Consider the following 20,055-nt stretch of genomic DNA (forward strand, 5'->3'; position numbering starts at 1 on the left):
AGGAGGTAGGGTAAGTGCGCATAGGGGAAGAAAAGGAGAAAAGTAGAGAGATGGGGTTATTTTTGGAAAAATAACAAAAATTTGGATTTGCTTTTATAATAATTTTTAATTAAACGTGCGGTTCGACCCATCAAACACCGGTTAGACCCATCGAATCCATGAACTCATACCTCGACCGGTTCAATACATGGTCGGTTCTGATAATACTGGAGACAACTACCCCTCTCAATCCCTCCATGCATTCCAGCTTCCAAATTGTTGGGTATCCAGTCCAATTTTATCCAAATTTGTGATGAAATTGGGAAGTATATAATTTCTATAATCATATGGAGTAAAATATATGGCCCTCACTCACTATTACGATGAATGCACGCATACTGTTGAATTTCTCTTGAAGCATCCCAAAGCACTGAGCTACCAAACAAGTTGCCATATCCCAACAATTTTGCAGTAGAGAGACGGTCCTCCATGATTCATGTTCTTGAGAGTGGGGCCTACTAATAACATAATTTTCTCTTCTCTATATTCCCCACAAAACCAAAAAGATTAAAAAAAAATCAAAGAATTTACAAAAATTCTACCCTTCTTGAAGAACAGATACAGGAAGGAACAGCAACTGGGTAAAGAATAAAACCTCCAAGTGCATCAATACAGATATCTCTAAGCATTGCCTAATCACGAGACAATCACAAGACGATAATACAACACGAAGAGCGGTAGGACGAGGATGTTGATCGATGATTGGAGAGCGAACTGAGACGGGCTGCCTGAAATTTCCGTGGAATCGACTGCCAACGGAAGGCCATCGCTGCTGAGGGTGCACGACTGGGGATTGGACCCGTTGGGGCTCATCATGATGGCTCGCAGGACGTTCGAGACCGTGTGGATGTAGGCGGTTCGGTTCTTGGAGAGGAGCCAAGTGAGGCCCATCAGGTGGCAGTCCTTGTTCTGCATCTTGACAGTCCGGTCCTCCGATTTGCTTGGATCTGAAGTGTTCTGCGTGAGCTGCAAAAGAAAATACCGTCATCGTAAAGAATCGAAGCAAAGGGATTGTCCGGTCACTGAGTGGACCAACAGTGAAGAGCGTTTGGTGGGTGTGAACATTAAAAGTCACTGATAACAGATTATATATAAGTAGGTGCGATGTCCTAATCGGAACTGCTCTCATGATTAACAACTGATGACTTCTAACAGAAAGGAATAACATTCTGCAGCAAATGGCAAAAAAACAGAACCTAACCGACATTCTTGAAGATGTCTCGGGCTCATAATCGACAGGACTATGTCAAGTCAATGTGATCGAATGTCCGTACACCATTTACGTGATACGTCATGTACAATCCTACGCAATAAACGGATATAAAGGTTCTTCAAGTTTGTGTTTTGCCATATAGTGAGAGCTTCTTCGATACTTGATCAGGCCACTGGCCATTGAACCAGAGAGGAACAGAGCTTTCCTCTCCTCCCGTCACTCGACAAACAGCGACATTTAATCCGCAACAATGCTCATGATCAACTACACAAATGAATTCAAGAGCACGACACCAGCTACCCAACCCGGCCGTTACAACAACATAACACGAATGTACTAATCGGAAAGCACTCCAAGATCACATTTTCACTTCAATTCCATCAATGAACCATTGATTCGGATTTCTGTTTTCTGGCAAGGGGCTAGGATTTGATCAGAAGCAACCGATCGAATGCGAGTTGGCTTTTAACTTTTACCAATTACAGAGAAGGTGCACATCGATATCGAATACAATCTAACAGACTATGCAAATTAAACGACAATAATGGAAAGATAGTAAATTGAAAGCTTAAGAACAGAGAAGCTCACCCTATGCAGGCTGTTGAGGCACTTCGAGCAGCCACCGAGACCCGGGAAACCATTCCTGCTGTTCCCGCCACTGAAGCAATCGATCTCCAGCCTCCTCACATTCTCATTGCCGCGCAGCTTCCCGTCGGGCCCGACGAAGAACGCCTCGGGGCACGACAGCGGGTGGAGCCTGATGCCGCAGTAGCAGTAGACCACGTCGCACGTCTCGTTCGGCTGAGACAGCTGCACTCCTCTCTCCTTCAGAGCCTTCCCCAGCCCGTCCACGCAAGTCTCCGAGTCGTCGGGCAGGAGCGGCATGTCGTAGGGTGGAGAAGCGCGGCCGGGGACGGCGGGGCCACCAGTGGCTGCAGAGGCACGGCCGAGGGCGGTGGAGGAGTATGCGGAGTAGAGCCACGCGGCGAGGACGGGGCAGCAGCGAGTGCGGCGGAGCTCCCCGCCGCAGGCGGAGTGGAGGGCGTGGAAGAGACCGTCCGAGAGCTCGAGGGGGCAGCCGGCAGCCGCGGACTGCTCCGGGAATGCGGGGATGGTGGCGGGCGGGGATGGGGGGAGGTGGAGGGGCTGGACTGTGGCCGGATCCGGGTCGGGTGCGGTGGAGCGAGCCGGCAGGAGTGGGGCGGCAAGGAGGAGGAGGACGGCCGCGAAGAGCGGTGGCGGGCTCGCAGACATTGGTGTAGAGCTAGAGAGAGAGAGTGAGTATGGAATGGTGGGATAGCTTTTGCTTTTGTGATGACTGATGAAGCAAAAGAGAGGGGAAAAGAGAGGAGTAAAGTTACTAAAAGAAGGAGAAGGGAAAGCTTAAAGTTAGAGAAGATCAATGGGTTATTACATGATCTCAGTTCGATACGTATACTAAACTTCACCAACTTACTATTATCTTATGACTTTTAGTGACTCCTCTAATGCAATTTCGTTGTCGAGTTTGAATTTTCATAACAATCTGGAGGGTGACTTTCCTTTCAGAATTATTGATTGAACCGTCAAAAATTTTATTGTCAGTTTCGCCATATGTTTATGTATTCTGGTTTCTATAAACATCATAGTTATGCCTGCACTACACATGTCAAGATCGACTTCTGCATGAGAGCGAAATACGAAACGATGCTTAATGACATCGTAATTTTTAATCTATATTTTTTTAAAACAAAGATCAATACGACATCGTTTTAGGTATTTTGATAGACCGAAACGAACGTTGCATATTATATTGATGGCAAAATCTTTTCATGTATCAAATTGAGGGTTGCGGACAGCATGGTGTATCAATTTGATAGTTTTATCTAATTATAATGTTGACCATCGTCGAAGAGTCCATAGCTAGCGCATGCCGAGCTTAAAGCTTGAAGGACGATACACTACCAACATAAAAACAAGTACATTTATTTAACAGTTACAGTCTACAGACATTACAGCCTGGTTGAATATATAGGAGGGAAAGAGAATAAAAGAGAGATGATAACGAACGTTGGAAGTATCTGTACGTTGGTCATATGGTCTATGTCTGAGATAAGAGAGCACATATAGCCAGAAGAGCATTGCTTGATTGATAGTGAGAAGACAAAGGAAAATGGACAAAGGAGGAACAGACGCAAAAGGCATGGTGGGGTTGAAGAGCACAGGGAGTTTGGCTGTTGTCTGGGTCGGGTTTAGATATCAATACACATTAGTGGATATTGTCTCAAGCTAGCCCAAGATTACATGTGTGGGGCTCCATACTTGAGTTACATAACTCCACAATAGCAGCACGTGATTGTCGAATTGTACGTCGATGTGCGTATTATAACAGCATAACAGTTTTATCGGATTCATTCTTTCTGCTCATGGCAGCATCTGCTTAGTAATAATAACAGAAAGACTATAACTTAGCAATTTGAGGAAATACACACAATGACATTGATGTATCATTTGTTTGTGAAGAGATGCTCGAAAATTACCGAATAGCTATGGTATAAACATAACTCGATACATAGTAGGAGAGCATGTACATTAATGCCAACAAACAAGAATTTATGTCATTAGGGCACAAAGCATGGAGGTCCACAGAACATGCAATGGTTGGGGAACGTAGCTGTGGTTGTCCAGCTTTTTTGCGATGTAGAGTGAGTAACGTTTTTGAAGAACAATAATTGATGGAAAAGAAAACGACTATGTAGTCCGCGATTTATTTATTTTTTTCTTTCTTGCTTTGATCGTCATAGACTCTAAAACCCTTTCACATGAATTGTTTTTCCTCTTTCAATTTCAATTCTGTATTCGCAAAATGGATAAGATTATTAATTAAAAAATTTATTCAGGGCCAAGTTTCTATTCTCGTGCTCCATAATTAATGGCCCCGAGGACATATACATACATCAAATTCATAAAAATTTATGCAGTGTCTTGTTTTTGGTTTTCCTAATGGCCAACGGGAACGTGCAAACAACGACGAAGAGCAATGTCTAGGATTCAGATAGAATCCTATGTTTTAAACAAGAATACAAGAGGGATCCATGAATTTCGTAAAAGAAATACAAGAGAAGCATTAAAAGGTATGGAAAGTCTCACTAAAAAAATGAAAATCGAACTTAAAAACTCTTCATTCAGACAAAAAGCACGTGTGACTGCTGTATCAGTTTTGGTAGAAGTACCTCAATAATTTCATCAATTTTTGTTAATAAAATATCTAACAATAGGAAAAGGCAAAAATGCAACGAAAGATTTTACTAATGCCTCGTACAAAAATGACCTCATGACGTAGCTTATCAATGTACTAATGCCGAGAACTGGAGATCCAACGACGAAATATAGACCGAGTAAGCTGAGACCGTGATATGTCTTCTTAGCATTTTGCCGCAGCAAAGGTTTCTTTTTTCGCTTGACAAAGAACATGAATTAGTTCATCACTGGCAATGGCCAAATTAATTAATGTGCATGTCTAATTGTGCTTATGTTTAAAAAAAAATTGGTTTTTTTTTTTGGCTGGATAAAATAAACAAAAAGCTTGGATGTTATGTTCAGAAAATACATTCTCTGGAAATATTAAAATATTCAAAAGAATGCGAAGATTAGAATCATGATATTGTATTTATACACCTTTTCAGGTTCTGCGTCGTTATTCTTTACCATCCCACTGACATTATTAATCTATTTTTGCTTTTCGGAATTCCCAAGATTTGTATTTTACCGACAATTGACCATTGCCTTCTCTTAGCTTAATTGGTTTCAATTTATTTAAGCAGTCGTGCACTTTACAGAACCATTGCATACCTAAACCTTTCTGCTCAAGTCTTTCAATTCATGTGCTTTCATCGGGGTTTTTTTTTTCCGGTAATCTTATTTTTATTTTCATTATGTTGATGAGACTCATTCGAATCCGGAAGCTAGATCCATTTCTTTCAACACTGAACCTCTGTTGGTGCATAGTTATACCAAAAATAATCATGACGTGAAATGAACTTGGCCAAAACAAGATATTTGCAACAACCAATGGTCCAACTATTTATGTGTAGATCTCTTTGCAGCAAATAAGCATATATAGTAACACGTGATCATGATAAGCCGATTACTGAAAAAGGATTAGTATAATTCAATCGGCTTATAACACCGTACCCCGTCTGTCTCACCTTTTAACAAAACCTAATCTCGACGACCCACCATTAGAGACAGCCTTCGAAGTTCGAGCTTAGCAATGAGAGCTCTACGGCTCCGCATGCCTTTCAACCCCAAAGCTGCCATTAGAGCTTTCTTAAAGGTAAAAGGGAAGGCCTCCTCCTCCTCCCCCCAGCTCATATCTAAAGAAAGCCTGTATCTAACTTTCTTTATCCTTTTTTTTTTTTTTGGATCGAATCCAGCTATTCTCTTATTGATACTCAATATAAGCTTCAAAAAGCCTCAGTACATCAGGAAACATTTGATCCTAAGAAAAAACATGTATGACTAAAGAGGCACACGGACCTCAATATAACACATTAGCAATTAATGTTCAGCAAACATCCACACCCCAAGCTGGCCCTGCATGACTTTCCTTTGCATATTTGGAACTCCCAACAGTCTGCTTCTGATAGTATAATACAACATTTCCCTCCCTCCAAACAAAAGATAAAGTCAGGGAGAATAGCCTTCAATCGAATGGCCAAAATCTTGGTTATGCATTTATAAGTAAAACATTACAGCAAGATATCGGCCTGAATTCAGTCATTCTAGAAGGATTGGGCACCTTAGGGACAAGAGTAATGTATGTACTATTTACTTCACCAAGCAACTTAGCAGAGGGAAAGAAATTCATGAAATTCATGATACCAGATGAAAAGTCTTTACCAACAATGTCCCAGGAAGTTTTGAAGAAAGTGAGAACTGAATCCATCAGGTCCTGGTGCTTTTGCACCATCCATACTCCATAATGCTTGATTTGGTTTCCTCCTCAGTTACAGGCTGAATGAGAGAAGCACTCAGAGCAGGAGATACTTGTTATTGAAGGATTTGCTGTATCTGTGAAACCTCTCCCCCAGTTGCATAAGGATCTGCAGTTCCCAATAATTTCTCATAAATTACATTAATTACATTTATATAGTAGGTGCAAACATTTGATCTCGATTAATCTTTGCAGTTCGAAAATCTTGTTGGGATCACCTTTATCCCGTTGACATCCATCCCTTCTAGTTTCTCTTCCATCTAGTGGAATCTGTAGACGGTGACATGTCAGCATAGTTATTTTCGGTGAACCAATAAAGACGGGGTTGTCCCAAGGTGAAATACATCTGAATCCATAAAACCTATGCGGGTAAAATATTAATTCAATTAATGCAACGGTCAGTGGGTTCACTGCTCCATGCGTGGTGAAGTAAATCCTGACCTTTGATCGATCACGAGAAAAAGGTTGATGAGTATTTAAATCTTCAATATGAATTCTCTTGAAAATATATCGTAACGATTCGTCCCGTTAATTTCTAGAGTGCATGTGAATAGCTGCAAATTTCATAGAATATGTGAGTTCAATCACACGTGTGTCGTACAGATGCCAAATAAAAAGTATTCTTTATAAATAATTTCGAAACAAGCAAAGGGAAAATCGTGTTGTTTACCACCATTGATTGGATTAATATTTAACATGTCTGTGCTGTTGGAATGGACGGGATTAATTCTCTAATGTGGTTGACCAAGAAAGACAGGCCACCGATCTTTGATATCATTGCACTGCGCAAAGGGAGAGATGGGCCCCAGTCAAATGATTTAAGTTTCATCAATGGCATGATTAAAGTGTTGGTGTGAGCTAGCTAACTTCTGTTATAAAGACCGTAGACTCGAATATTTTCAAGAACTAATTTATTAGTTCAAAGGGCGATTTTCTTGTCTTGTTTATGTAAATTAATCGCTCTCTATTCGGTTGCTACCCAAGTAAAAGAGACAAAAAAATTCAGAGGTTAATTAATTTTCCTGTGAAGAGTTTATTTTAGATTCTCGGTACGTGTATATAGTCCAATGTTAATAGATCGGGTGAAGAGTATTGCTATATCTTCCTAATAATTACTTGAGTGGTAATTCACATCAATCAACGGTTGCAGCTACGGGTGTCAATTTTCAGCCTGACACAATTAAAAAATCGAGCTTGACCTGACGCTTATCGCGCCGTATGGTTATTGGGCCAGCCCTATGAGGCCCAAGAATGTACCGTGCCGGACAGGTTAAGAGAAAACGATCTACTTGTCAGCTACACAAATATGGGCTTGAAAGATGAATGAATGTCTAGAGGCCTCTTGACGATGTTATCATGGGCTTATGAGCCCAACAGTTTGTCACTCTTGCCGGGGTGAAAGATGGCCCTCATGCCCGAGATTCGATCGAAATGAGCAAAGTAAGGACTAAAGAACCATCACAATACCATACCTAAATTGCATCACATAAAAAACTACAATCAAGGCGACTGTTCTAGATAGAGTTGAAATTACCCAAATAAGCAAAACCAGGGACACGGAACCATGATTCAGGTGCTTTTGGTGAGCAAATATAAGGAATTTCATCAAAATTTGAAAAGATATATATGAATTTCCTCAAAGTATAAAAATTTTATTTGGGTCGACATCCTGTAAGTTTATGGGATAGTCAGTGCGGTCACAGACCGTACAAGTGGCACAATATAAGAAGCATTCTCCTATGGGGCCAATTATTAATTACACAGTGGATCAATCTCTGGCAAGTATACGTGTACAGAATTCCTCGGCTCCTCCTATTGAAGGAAAGCCTGCATTTTCAACTTGAGCAGTATCTGTTGCGCAACCACTTGATGGCTAGCGCTATCCCAATGATTGCATTGACAATGCTAATAACGGCGACCATACCGACCCAGCTTTTTAGCGATCCATCAATCATGATGTCGAGTTTCTTTTTAGTTTCATCCGGGAGAACCAGTCTCAGTGCGGCGATAAAGGTGAAACCCAAGAACGTGACAGTGATGCAGACCGCGAGCGTCAGAAGCCACAGGCAGAGCCTGTTCTTGGGAGGGAACCCCGATATGAGCAAGAACAGCACCGCAAGAGACCCGACGAAAGATTTAGTGTCGTAGATAATGAAAGTCAGGTAGTTCTCAGGATTATAGTGTGCTAATATAGCACTCCCTCCGAAACATTTAGCACCTGTCTTGGTGTCCAGGTTGATGCAGCGCTCAAAATCGTCTTCTCTCTCGTCAAGAACTCCCCCAGGGGGTGTGATTGCTGACTGGAAGGTTATGCCTGATATCAACGTAGCCACCGTCATCAGTGCCCCCCGGTTGTATTCTATCCAGTCACTGACAGACTGCTCTAACTGATGAAAATACCCTAAGAATCCAACCAGTGCATTGGCAGCGGGTTTAATGTCTTTCTTATTATGTTCATCGAGTGCTAGTCGAGTCCGTGGTCTCACTCCAGCATTAATAAGAGCATCTTCAATCTCGATGGCAGCGAGATCCCGTGGGGACTGCTGTACGATGTCTATTGCACTCAAGCTGTTAGAGTTCAAGCTCTTTGCAAGTTCTCTTACTTTGGGTACTGAAAGCAAGAACTTCACCGCCTGCAAGACATGATGAATATTAAAGTGAAAAACATCGTTTCACAAAAATAATAATAATAATGAAAAGAGAGATAAACATTGAAACATCCTCGATCCTAATTAAAATAAGCGGGCTAAGAAGGGGGGGGGGGGGGGGGGGAGGGGAATTAAATCGATGGTATATATTTAAAGCAAGGGCTCTTGATGCAATGACACAAGGCACCAACTTGAAATTAAGAGGTAATGAGTTTGATCATAATTAGTAGAATTTATATGCCCACTTTATTTCACTTTAATTCTTATTTTTGTACTAGATTTATGAGTCTCCCTTATGACCAAACAAAGTATATGTTGCCTATTAAAGCATAAATTATATTAGAAAATTGGGCATAAAGTTTAAGCTTGATGGTTGTGAAAATAGCCTTATCTATTTATTTATTTATCTATCTATCTATTTTTTTATTACGTCAATGTGCGCGCGCATATATATATATTTATATTTATTATAAAATCACGTGCAACTGTATTTTCATGAATTATCGCTATTATTAGTTATTTTTTTAAGAAATAAAAATGTGACTGTGGTCATAAATAAATTTAAATAACTCAGAGATACATTTCTTCGACGCATAATTTTGAGTATCAGCAAAGAGAATTTTGAATGGCGTAGAAAATCTTGTGATGATAGTCAATCAATTGGGGGGGGGGGGGGGGGGGGGGGGGCCTTCATGAATGGTAAAACAGTCTAAAAAACATGAAATGAATTATAATTTGTCTAGATGATCTATAATAGGCATAGATACATTAAATGTATGGAGTAGGAAACAATAAAGGTAAACATAGAATTATGAAAGTTCGAGAAACAGTCTCTCATATAGATATTCACAACACATCATATAAACAGTTATAAGGTAAAAGAACTGGACTAATTAGTTGGGACTCGCTGCACTTTCGGATATTATATTATACATACTAGGAAAAGAAGTTAAAAATTAAAAGAAAAGAAAAACCTCATGCAAAATTTTTTTTTTCAATTATAAGAAAGGTCCACAGATCTAGTATAATTTCATGCATAAATTTTCAGTTACAATGAAGGTTTGTGAGTCTAGTACAATAAAATGAAAATCCTAATAGTTAATAGAGGGACATGAGTACTCCCACTGAGTATCAAACCTGAAAATTTTTAGTTACTAAATAAATACGTGCACTACTATGTCACGCCTTTTGGATACGTCATGTAGTAATTTAGAGAAAGAAAAGCCATGGTCATATGTACTTGTATGCACTTAACGTACCTCTTCTTGTTTTAGCATCACGGCGAGATGCAAGATGGTGTTGCCATGAGCATCTCTCAGCTTCACTAATTCATTATCACTCGACGACTGCACCATAACTTTGAGTGCATCCAACTGGTTGTATTTCACGGACAGGTGTAGCGCGCTGTCCCCTCGGAGCGTCAGCCGAAGAGCGTCATCGCTGTCTGCCTCGAAGAAGCTGAAAAGCTCCCTGATGGCCTCGACTCTTCCTCTCATAGCGGCCAAGTGAAGGGGAGTCCTCCCCTCCCTATCCCGGACCAACCGAGCATCCGGGTAGGCACCCAGCAGTACTTTGAGGACCTCGGCATGCCCATTCGCCGCAGCCATGTGGAGCGCTGTGCATCCCTGTGCATCCAGCTCTGCCGCTAGATTGGCCCTGCGCTTCAAGATGGCTTTGGTGAATTCTAAATGCCCACGTAATGCAGCGACGTGAAGGGGGGTCTCGGGATAGGAAGCGAGGGAGAGTCTGTCGAGTACGAGAGGGTCTGTTCCAAGTAATGTTTCCAAGGTGGCTACAGATCCCAAAATGGCTGCCTCATAGAGACTTCCTAGGACTCTGTTGCCTTCAGACTCTATCTTACTGCAGCTTCCTATGTTATCTCCCATCTCAATATCCATTTCTTTCTCTCTTCTTGCGTTCGATCAATCTTTCGGTGCTCGAGTCGACTAACCTACATTCGCGGATTGGCTTATATATAGGTTAAAATGGAGAACTATTCTTTTTTAGCTTTCGCAGCTTTAGATGATAATAAATTTTTTTTTTTGGGTTGAATTAGATGATAATAATATTATCAATACTTCTTATGGTGTAATTCATTACCTACTATTTGGAAACTCAATACATCCAAACTAACCAAATTTGAGTTCTGTGATTCATCAAAGGGGGAAATTCTCGTAATCGTGAATTTTTTTCCCATAGGATACCCAAACCCGAAATCTAACTTAAAAGAAACAAATGTCAACAGTCTACATAAATCCACCTTAATTAAAATTATCATAATTTTTATTTGAGAATGTAGCCCTCCCACCAGTCCCTTTTTTTCGGTGTGAACCATAGTATTCGAAAGTCCAGTGAGCCCCGACTAATCCAATCAAGCCGGTCGGCCCACTAAGGGATAAAACTCTCCCAATCAATAATCTTTTTCATTCACAATATTCGAACTCAAAATCTTACTTGATGAGAACAAGCGCCGAAATACTTAAACCAATCATCATTGATCCCACCCCTATCCTTCTGTTTTTCAACTAGTCATTTTTATTTTTATTTTTATTTTTTCACACGCACGGCTCCCTTATTGGTCTTCAAGGCTCCACCAGCCACGTTGGCATTCCATCACTATTCCATTAACGAAGTTGACACGGACCATTTTGTATAATAGAATCTAAAATGTTAAGTTGATTTCATAGAAAAAGGAATACCACTAGCTAAAATGTAGGGATGTGTATGAATAATGGTTATATCCGAAATTGGTTGGAATCTACCTGTTATAGTAGGGTTCGAATAACTCCAATTAAAAATAGGATAGAGTCCGGATAGTAATTTAAGGAACCGGTGAAAAATAAGTTTCGATTTCAATTCCAACACACAGGGTACTCACGGAACCAGTACTCGGGATCTATATTTTTTCTAAAAAATTATTTTATATTTACATAATTCTCCATGTGCGATATAATAACTACAAAATCCTAAAGAGAGTTTACTTTCTTTGTCTACTAAGAAGAGCTACATCATCTTTTTTTTCTAAACAGCTACATAATCTTTTAATTACGCATTTACTTTACCCATTATATAAACATAAAGAGAACTACATAATTATTTAGTTTTGTGGATGGATGTGATCTGATTAATCTATATTGACATTTATTTGTTTTGTGTGATTGTGAATGAGATCTTTTCAATTTTAGTTATTTATCTCATTTATTGGCTTGAAGAGAAAAAAAATTATAAGTTTCAACAGGGTATCCGGAACATATAATATAATTCAGGTTCTGAGTAAGTTCCGGTTCCAATTTCCAACAGGATACAGTCTGGTTTCAAAATCTTATAACGTGACCCCTACAAGATAGGGTCCGGGCATCATGAAAAAAAAAAAAGTACCCGGATCCGCACGCCCTTACTAAAATGATTACCAGAGAAACATTCAGAGACAAAATTTATAATGTAGTTTATATCTTTTAACTTGCTTTCACATTAAGTTTCGAAATATATGTCTCTCGGAATTTTAAAAAAAAAATAAGGAATGTTTACTTTATAATCGTTAGATAAATATTGTATGTTTATGCTTTTTCTTTATTCTCTGATCAACCCTGACATTATTCTATTTTGCTTTATCCGGAATTTCTAAGATTGTATTTGCTCCCTGAGAATCAAAGTTACTGACCGTTCATTGTAATACCATAATGCACGTTCTCGTCTGATAACCAAGAGATTCTATGTTCGATACTCAAATAAACCACTCGTGCCTCTTTATTAACTATTAAGATTTCTATTTTATTATATTAGATTCACAAATTCCTTCATAATCGAAAAAAAGTTACCAACCATTCGTGCAGTTCACTGAATCATTTATACCAAACTACCAATACCTTTCCGCTATAAGGTCTTTCATCTGTTTTCTCCCTTATCTTTTTCCCAGTGAGCAGCGAGGATTTTGTCATCGTGAGTTTGGTTCAAGAGGCTCGATTTTTATTTTCTTTATGTAATATCTCGAATTCGAATCTTGTGAATAGAAAAAATATACTATGAGAGAGTTTTACCACTTAGTGGACCGATCCGGCTCAACTGAACTAGTTGATGTCTAATTGAGTTTCTGAATACCCGAGTTCAAACCTAAAAAAATAAATTCAAGTAGAACAGAGACTTCGAGAATGAGTATAAAAGGGGGCTTCATCGAGGTACCTAATTCTTTCATATGTTCTAATTGAGTGTTTTCTCGGTGATCAATTGTTTTCAGTTTATGATGTATCGTCCAGCTGGCATTCATTCTTTCCCAATAGATGCTGCCTTCTACAAATCACCATTTGTTCTTAGAGAAAGAAGGTTTGGGATAATGACATGACCCTCGATCTAGTCCAAAAAGTTCATTATTATTGATTTTTACCAGTGTGCCCTTTATTTCTGTTATTCTATTAATCTCATTCTCAATCCATATATCTCCTTTATAATTAAAAAAATAGGAAAAAAAACTTTTATCCCTTTAATGATGAAAATCGTTTTTTTAAAGATAAATACTGTTTGTCCTCCGAACTATGGAATGTATTTAGATTTACCTCTCAATCGTTAGATTTTGCATGTAGCCCCAAAGCGAATAAGCAAGATTCCCCCTCTCACCGGAATGGGATATTTTTCTTCTTTCTATTCAAAGAACCAATTTTGACAACAACTTTCTCTTGTATTAGACCTCCGATTGGGGTGTTTTTGGTGTCTTTGAAAATCTTGTGCTACATCAATTGGAAGTTCGAAATAATAAGGAATTACATCAAAAAACAAAGTCAAATTTCGAATATTGTCACAAAATCAAAAACTTTACCATGCCATAACTCTTAAACCACCTAACAATAGTGCTATAAACATCTATAACTTTTTTAGGACCTATAAAATCAAACCATATAAAAATTTAAAACCGAAAACAATATATCGTATAATCATCGCTGACCTAGAGGGAGGAAGTTCGAAGTTGGAAATCAATAGTGATTCTTAGATAATGCTACTTCTAGCCTTAAATTTCTATATGATTAGACTCTAAAAGTCATACAAAAGTTATAGGTCTTTACAGCACTCATTTGGTTTAGGACTTGAAGGGTTATTAAATTGTAAATTTTTCGGTTTTGTGACAAAATCCATGTCACAGTCGTTATTAGTAAATAAATTAGCTTAAATATTGATACATAATTACTTCATGTATACTGCTATGGCATAAGCAGTCGTATCCAATCCTGGTACTAGGTAATGGTGAATCGTTGAACACGTCACACTATGCGTACATATGTAGTTCATAACATCGTACTTTAAACCCGATACGGAAGCATCGGTTTTTACAAAATTGCCTCCCATTATTTGTAGTAAAAAATTAGATTACTACTACTATTACTATTACTACTTACAACAAACAAGCCATAGATATCACAACTAGCTTGCTCTAATTTTACATTGTAATAGTCATTGGCCATCGAATGTCCCCTGCCTCCAACAAATCTCCCAAATAAAATACCTCTCACCACTCAAAACTGCATATTCCCCTATTAGCTAACCATCCAATCAGAGTTCGAAATATCATTAAGCATGCGGATCTCCACATGAGGGAAGATCATCTGGAGGAGGCAGCAGACTCTGGGCCGGGCCGGGCCCATCGCGGACGGCCAAGGCCATAGCGAGCCCCCATGATGTGTGCTCTTCTAGGTGACAGTGTATGAACCACACCCCTGGGTTGTCGGCCCGTAAGCGAAGCGCGGCCCACCCACCCGCGGGGACGGGGACCGTGTTCCTCTCGGGCGGGTCCACAAGGTTGTAACCTGCAGGGTCCACGTTCGGATCATAGTTCCCAAATCCCCGCCCGACGATGAAAAAGTTGTGGCCGTGGATGTGGATCGGGTGGTTTTCCGTGTTGAGGAAGCTCGTGCCCTGGAGCACGATCTCGAGGTTCGTCCCATAGGGTACAGTCAGGATCTTGCTGCCAAACTCAGTGTTCATGTTCTCTGTCAATGGGTCGACCCCGGTGAAGTCAAACTTCTTAGGAGGCTGCTCGGGGAAGTCAGATGAGAGCTGGACAGTCGTGGTCAGGTTCTTATAGTGTTGCTCGAGGACTGACGTGGTAAGAGGCCGCACGAAGGACTGGTTATTCATGGACGCGAAGAATCGCTTCCCATCGTAGCCCTTGCACGTCATGTGAGGGGGGCAATCCTGGAGGTTCAAGCTGACCATGACTATGACCCGTTTATCGAATGATTTTGGAACCCGGCACGGGTACTGACGAGATGCCAAGCTTCGAGTTTTCTGGGCAAATTGAGTAGCGAATGGGGTGTCGGACATTTTCGGAAGGTTGGGAACTTTAAGGCTAGGAGTGCTGCTAGGTTTGGTCTTGAGATTGTACTTCAGGAATCCTACAGAAGTGGAGTTGTCAAATGGGAATACAGAGGTGAGGTAGGGAGTGATGGCCATCGGGAACATCCCCGATGAGTCGGGGGATTGGTCCGTGGTCAGGAGGACGTTGGTGGTCTGCCCTGGCGCTATCATTATGGCCGGGGTTGAGAACGGTTTCGTGTAGGCTGCGTCAACCTCCACAACCTTCAAGTTGTGGTTCGCCACCGCGAAGAAGAGCTCATCGTTCAGTGCCGCATTGATGATCCGAAGCAGATACGTGTTGCCCCTCTCCACAGTCTGGATGAATGTGTCTGCGAGATCAACAAAATATAGCATCTATTCAGAATCACATGCTACGAATCGAAACCGGTTTTGATTGACAGCAGATTGATCCAGGATATGTCCGTACCTTTGGCAGAGCAAGGGTAGAGAGGGCCAGGGAGGCCATTGATTGTGTAAGCGTCGGAGGAATTAGGGCCACCGCCGTACTTCATCATCTCACTTTCCACAGCATCCACATCCCCATTCCACCATTCCCCTGTCACCAGTCCAACATGGTCAATATTGTTAATAAGCCGGGAATATCTCGTAATCGCATTGAAAGAAAATTGATATATTGTATTTGTATGATTACCGAAAATGATCGGGATCTCGGCATGGATTTTAGAAGGTAAAGGGTAAGGCAAGCGGGGATAGATGATGAAGGCGCCATGGACAGAGGCACGTTGCCATGTGTAATGGGAATGCCATAGGAGAGTCCCCCTTTGGTCCGCGACCCTGAACCGGTATGTGTAAGACTGACCTCCTTTAATCGGGCACTGCGTTATGTACGCTGGCCCGTCGGCCCATGCTGTCCGGTACTGCCTCACCCCATGCCTGCATAACAACATATGTGCATGTGTCTCATATCACGTCCCGACATCAGGAAGTTCGCATTCATAATTGTTCAACTTTATCGAATCAATCGATTAACTAGCGAAGAGAAAACTGCCACAATAACAAAATTGATGGAAGGTGGGATCAGATTCTTTTTCTGATAAATAGACCATATAATATTTTTCAAATCTTCTATTATAACTGTAAACTTTTATTGAATTATACGGATTTTAGACTCATCCCCCACCAAAAACTCGAATTTAAAAGTTATTGTATAATTCCAAAAATGCTTTTTAGTCACTTTGTGGCCAGGAAGGCTGATACTCGAACGGACTTGATCTTAGCCAAATGATATATACCATGGGACTTAGACCAAAAAAATGCCTTTGAAGCCGCCCTTATGAAGTGCTATAACGTCGACCAATTTTCCTATGGCAGCCTGTAGTAGGAGCTAATTATTTAGGCAGGTCGCAATCATGAATGTTCAATAGTTATTCCTTTTTTAAAAAAATATGTTCAATAGTTATTCAAGGATCTATTATACTGGCCCAAGTAACACTAAGAACATTTTAAGACCATAACAAAGGCAGAAACTTTTCGAAAACTACCAATACAATTTCAATTTAAAAATCGTGTATTTCTTTATGCATGAAGGGACACATTTTTTTTTTTCTCATATGCCTATTGAGTTTTCAGATATCGGGTTAGTACCGAAAATAATTAACATACAATCTTATTACCCAAAAAAAAATCTGAGTTCTACATAAATATATAGTATGCTCATCAATGCATACATCTTCACTTATTATATTTGAAACAAATAAATAATTTTTAATTTAATTTTACATATACGTACATATACATATAATATTGTGTGTATATGTGTATATATATTTCCTCGTGGGTGGAGCTAGCTATAATAACTGGCAAGAGATCGTATCATAATACTTTCAGACCGACCGGTTGAGTTTCAGGATTGATTTTTTTTATTTTTTATTTTTTTTTGCTTAGAAAGGTAATTTTCAGGATAGATCATTTATACGTTTCACGTTGACCCAAACATCATAATTAGTGACAAAAAGTGGAAAATGAAAGTAAAAAAAGAGGGAAAAAAAATCAGATTCTCAGGCACATTTTTTAACATCGAATGTATTGGCTTAAAGCATAACAAGTAGGGTAAAGAGAGAATGCATGGTCAGAAAGGCAAAGCAAAAACCGAATGATCAAATGATCACCTCTCCGACATAATAAGAGCAAACGCGTGCATGCTCACCAGTGGATTGTTGCGTTCTCTGCGATGCTATTCGTGACTTTGATCTCAACTTTGTCACCTTCGCTCACAGCGATGGTCGGACCCGGGTATTGTCCGTTCACCGTCAACAGTGGCTTGGTGTGGCACAGCCTCGTCACCTGCTTCCACTCGACCTGCATAGCACAACGTCATCCACATATATGTCTCTTCACATACAAAATGTGACATAGCTAGCGATATCTACTGAGAGACAGTGAGCGAGAGAGAGACAGAGCGAGCTCACGTACATTGAAGTGGAAGCGCTTGGTGGGCGGAGACGAAGAAGATGATACCGAGTTACCCAAAGAGAGTATCATCAGAAGAGATACCAACAGGAAACAATAATGGCATTGCTTAATGTTAACTCCCACGATGCAAGAAGAACTCTCCATGTTGCCTCCAACGACACTGTCTCCTTGAACTCCCTTTGATTCCCTTTTGCTTTTGTGTTACTATAGAAAGTCCCATGCAGACATGCCTATTTATATCTGTACAGGTTAATGTCACCCTTCCTTTAATATCCGACTTCTTTTAAGTGTTTTCTTTTTTTTTTCTTTTTTTCCCTTTATTGGAAAATCAGTCAATTAAAATATGCATGAAAATATGCATTGCATTATTATTATCATCGTTTACTTGTATTCTTCAGATCAAATTGGCTGGCTCGGTAGGTGAGGTATGATAATTGACAACCGAACGTGTTTGATACTTTCAGTTAGGATCCACAAAAAACCATAATAGAAGGAATCAATAAAAAATGTACCGTAGCGCACTCCTCTCTATTGTTTTGCGACATGTTAATTGTTATATAGGTGATCCTGAATTAACTGTTAAATATTACTATCGGAACCATTGTGAATTGATTCAAGTGGTTCAGTGCTTAAATATCGGGTTCAACTCTTGTTAATAAAGAAATTACAGGCTTAAAGAGCTTTACGTCCTAGTGAACCGATCCGACTCGAACTAGATTAATCGGGACTCATTGAACTTCAGGATATCATGATAAACATCAAAAAATATTATGTTGGATGTGACAAGTTTACTGGTTGAAAAAAAATTCGAGATAAAAGTCCTCTCTCCTTTTCTTGAGACGGTCTATGAAATCAACACGAAACATGATTATTCAAGACCTGATCATAATGTAACTACTATATATGTTGAAGAATAAGAGTAGAAAAGATTACGGTCCTAAGAAAAGGAAAAAGAGATCAGTTTGGTGCAACAACAATACTTTCTCATCTCCTTCCGATGTCATGAGATCCTGAGTTCGATGTTAAGCTGTCCCGAGTCCTCCTAAGTAATGGTCGTCTAAGAACAACTGTTCTAATAAACCGACAAGAAGCAGACCCATCTCTCCTTCAGCCAATGCGAAGCAGCAGGATACGAAATTCTAACAAAACACTTGGACGTATATTTCAGTGGTTACTTTGTCGTATTTTTATCGGCCGCATCCCCTATTGCCTGCAGATTTTCAGATTCTTTTCTGTAATCAAAATAATTTATCGGGGAAAAAAGTACAAATGGGGAGGCTTATGTAATTAATGGGGGTTGGTGGGATTTTATTCAAGACAAAGTTGGACAAACCCAGTATCTAGCCTCACTTACCAATGGAATAAAATCGTTGCACCGATGATCTAATCCTCTAATATTTTACACGTGGATTCCAAGAAAAAAAAGATTAAATTTATGAGTAAGCCGAAGGACTTTTCTTTTCTTTTTTTTGATTAACAGTAAAACTAATCACGCCAGAGATGTCACATGTAATATATGTTAATTGATTTTATGATTTTTGTTAGGTTTTCGCGAACACTTCTTCGATCAGTGAGATACCCAGATTAATTTGCCTAGATAGTTCTTCTGCTGTCTCTATTTGACATTTTTTTTTTTTTGCTGAATCTGTCTCTATTTGACATTGGTTGAAGATATAATTAATAAAATGGTTAACAATTAAAGTTGTTTAATCTTCAGGAAATAAAATAATTAAAAGACTGTCTTACTCATCGGATTTTGGACTTGGAGTGTTGATCGAAAGGATTAAATGAAAAGGAGAGTGAGAGAGATAGGGACAATGAGAGTTTTGTCACAAAGCTCTTTTCACCAACCCGGAGGTGGCTAATTATATAAAATAGATGAAGGTACCGTGCATACGCTCGGATTAGTATTGAAAATATGGTTGATTTATGGAATAAGTTTATAGATGATGTAAAATATTCACAATTAACAAAAGTTCGTCTATGATTGAATAAGCAGAGTTTGTCCATAAGAAAAAAAAATATAAGTATTTATAAAGAAGTTATAATTTTTCTTTTTTTAAAAAGGACCATATGTTTAGTTAAGGTTTATTTCTCATCAATTTTATTTCGATTACACTTCTTTTTTGTCATTTATAGGTTGGTGATATCATATAAAATAGCTAGTTGAATATTCTTGCGCTTTCAATAAAAATTAGATATTCGCAGTTCAAGGATATGAAAGCTGGTGCTTTGTTTGTGTAGAAAATGCTAAGAACGTGTATAAATATATTTTTAAATTATTAAAACTCTAATAGATAACTTTTCATCTTCCATAACGAAAGAAACTTTAGAGTTCAATGAATGATGTGGCTGGATGATACTACGTCATTTTTTGCATCGTGATTGGTGAGAACTTCAAGAGT

At 39.4% G+C, this 20,055-nt stretch overlaps 3 protein-coding genes and 1 long non-coding RNA gene across 4 annotated transcripts; all 4 read right to left on the minus strand.

Annotated features, from left to right (window-relative positions):
- Positions 1-385: 385 nt before the first annotated feature.
- LOC116215332 (uncharacterized GPI-anchored protein At4g28100) lies at positions 386-2,629 on the minus strand. The gene is made up of 2 exons (XM_031551003.1): positions 1,841-2,629; positions 386-1,005 (listed from the first exon to the last, which is right to left on the minus strand). Exons 1-2 carry the CDS (start codon positions 2,504-2,506, stop codon positions 676-678), a joined length of 996 nt encoding a protein of 331 aa, XP_031406863.1. The 5' UTR covers positions 2,507-2,629; the 3' UTR covers positions 386-675.
- Positions 2,630-5,640: 3,011 nt separating this feature from the next.
- Positions 5,641-6,337, minus strand: LOC116215249. The gene is made up of 2 exons (XR_004158436.1): positions 6,134-6,337; positions 5,641-5,901 (listed from the first exon to the last, which is right to left on the minus strand). It is a non-coding gene; the product is annotated as an uncharacterized LOC116215249 (long non-coding RNA).
- A 1,521-nt stretch (positions 6,338-7,858) lies between these two features.
- Positions 7,859-10,817, minus strand: LOC116214909 (ankyrin repeat-containing protein BDA1-like). The gene is made up of 2 exons (XM_031550408.1): positions 10,135-10,817; positions 7,859-8,860 (listed from the first exon to the last, which is right to left on the minus strand). Exons 1-2 carry the CDS (start codon positions 10,771-10,773, stop codon positions 8,063-8,065), a joined length of 1,437 nt encoding a protein of 478 aa, XP_031406268.1. The 5' UTR covers positions 10,774-10,817; the 3' UTR covers positions 7,859-8,062.
- A 3,234-nt stretch (positions 10,818-14,051) lies between these two features.
- Positions 14,052-17,863, minus strand: LOC116213035 (laccase-1). The gene is made up of 5 exons (XM_031547841.1): positions 17,651-17,863; positions 17,385-17,536; positions 15,870-16,111; positions 15,645-15,773; positions 14,052-15,546 (listed from the first exon to the last, which is right to left on the minus strand). Exons 1-5 carry the CDS (start codon positions 17,792-17,794, stop codon positions 14,432-14,434), a joined length of 1,782 nt encoding a protein of 593 aa, XP_031403701.1. The 5' UTR covers positions 17,795-17,863; the 3' UTR covers positions 14,052-14,431.
- Between the last annotated feature and the right edge of the window lie 2,192 nt (positions 17,864-20,055).

This window comes from Punica granatum, chromosome 7, assembly GCF_007655135.1.
Source record: "Punica granatum isolate Tunisia-2019 chromosome 7, ASM765513v2, whole genome shotgun sequence".
Taxonomy (NCBI): domain Eukaryota; kingdom Viridiplantae; phylum Streptophyta; class Magnoliopsida; order Myrtales; family Lythraceae; genus Punica; species Punica granatum.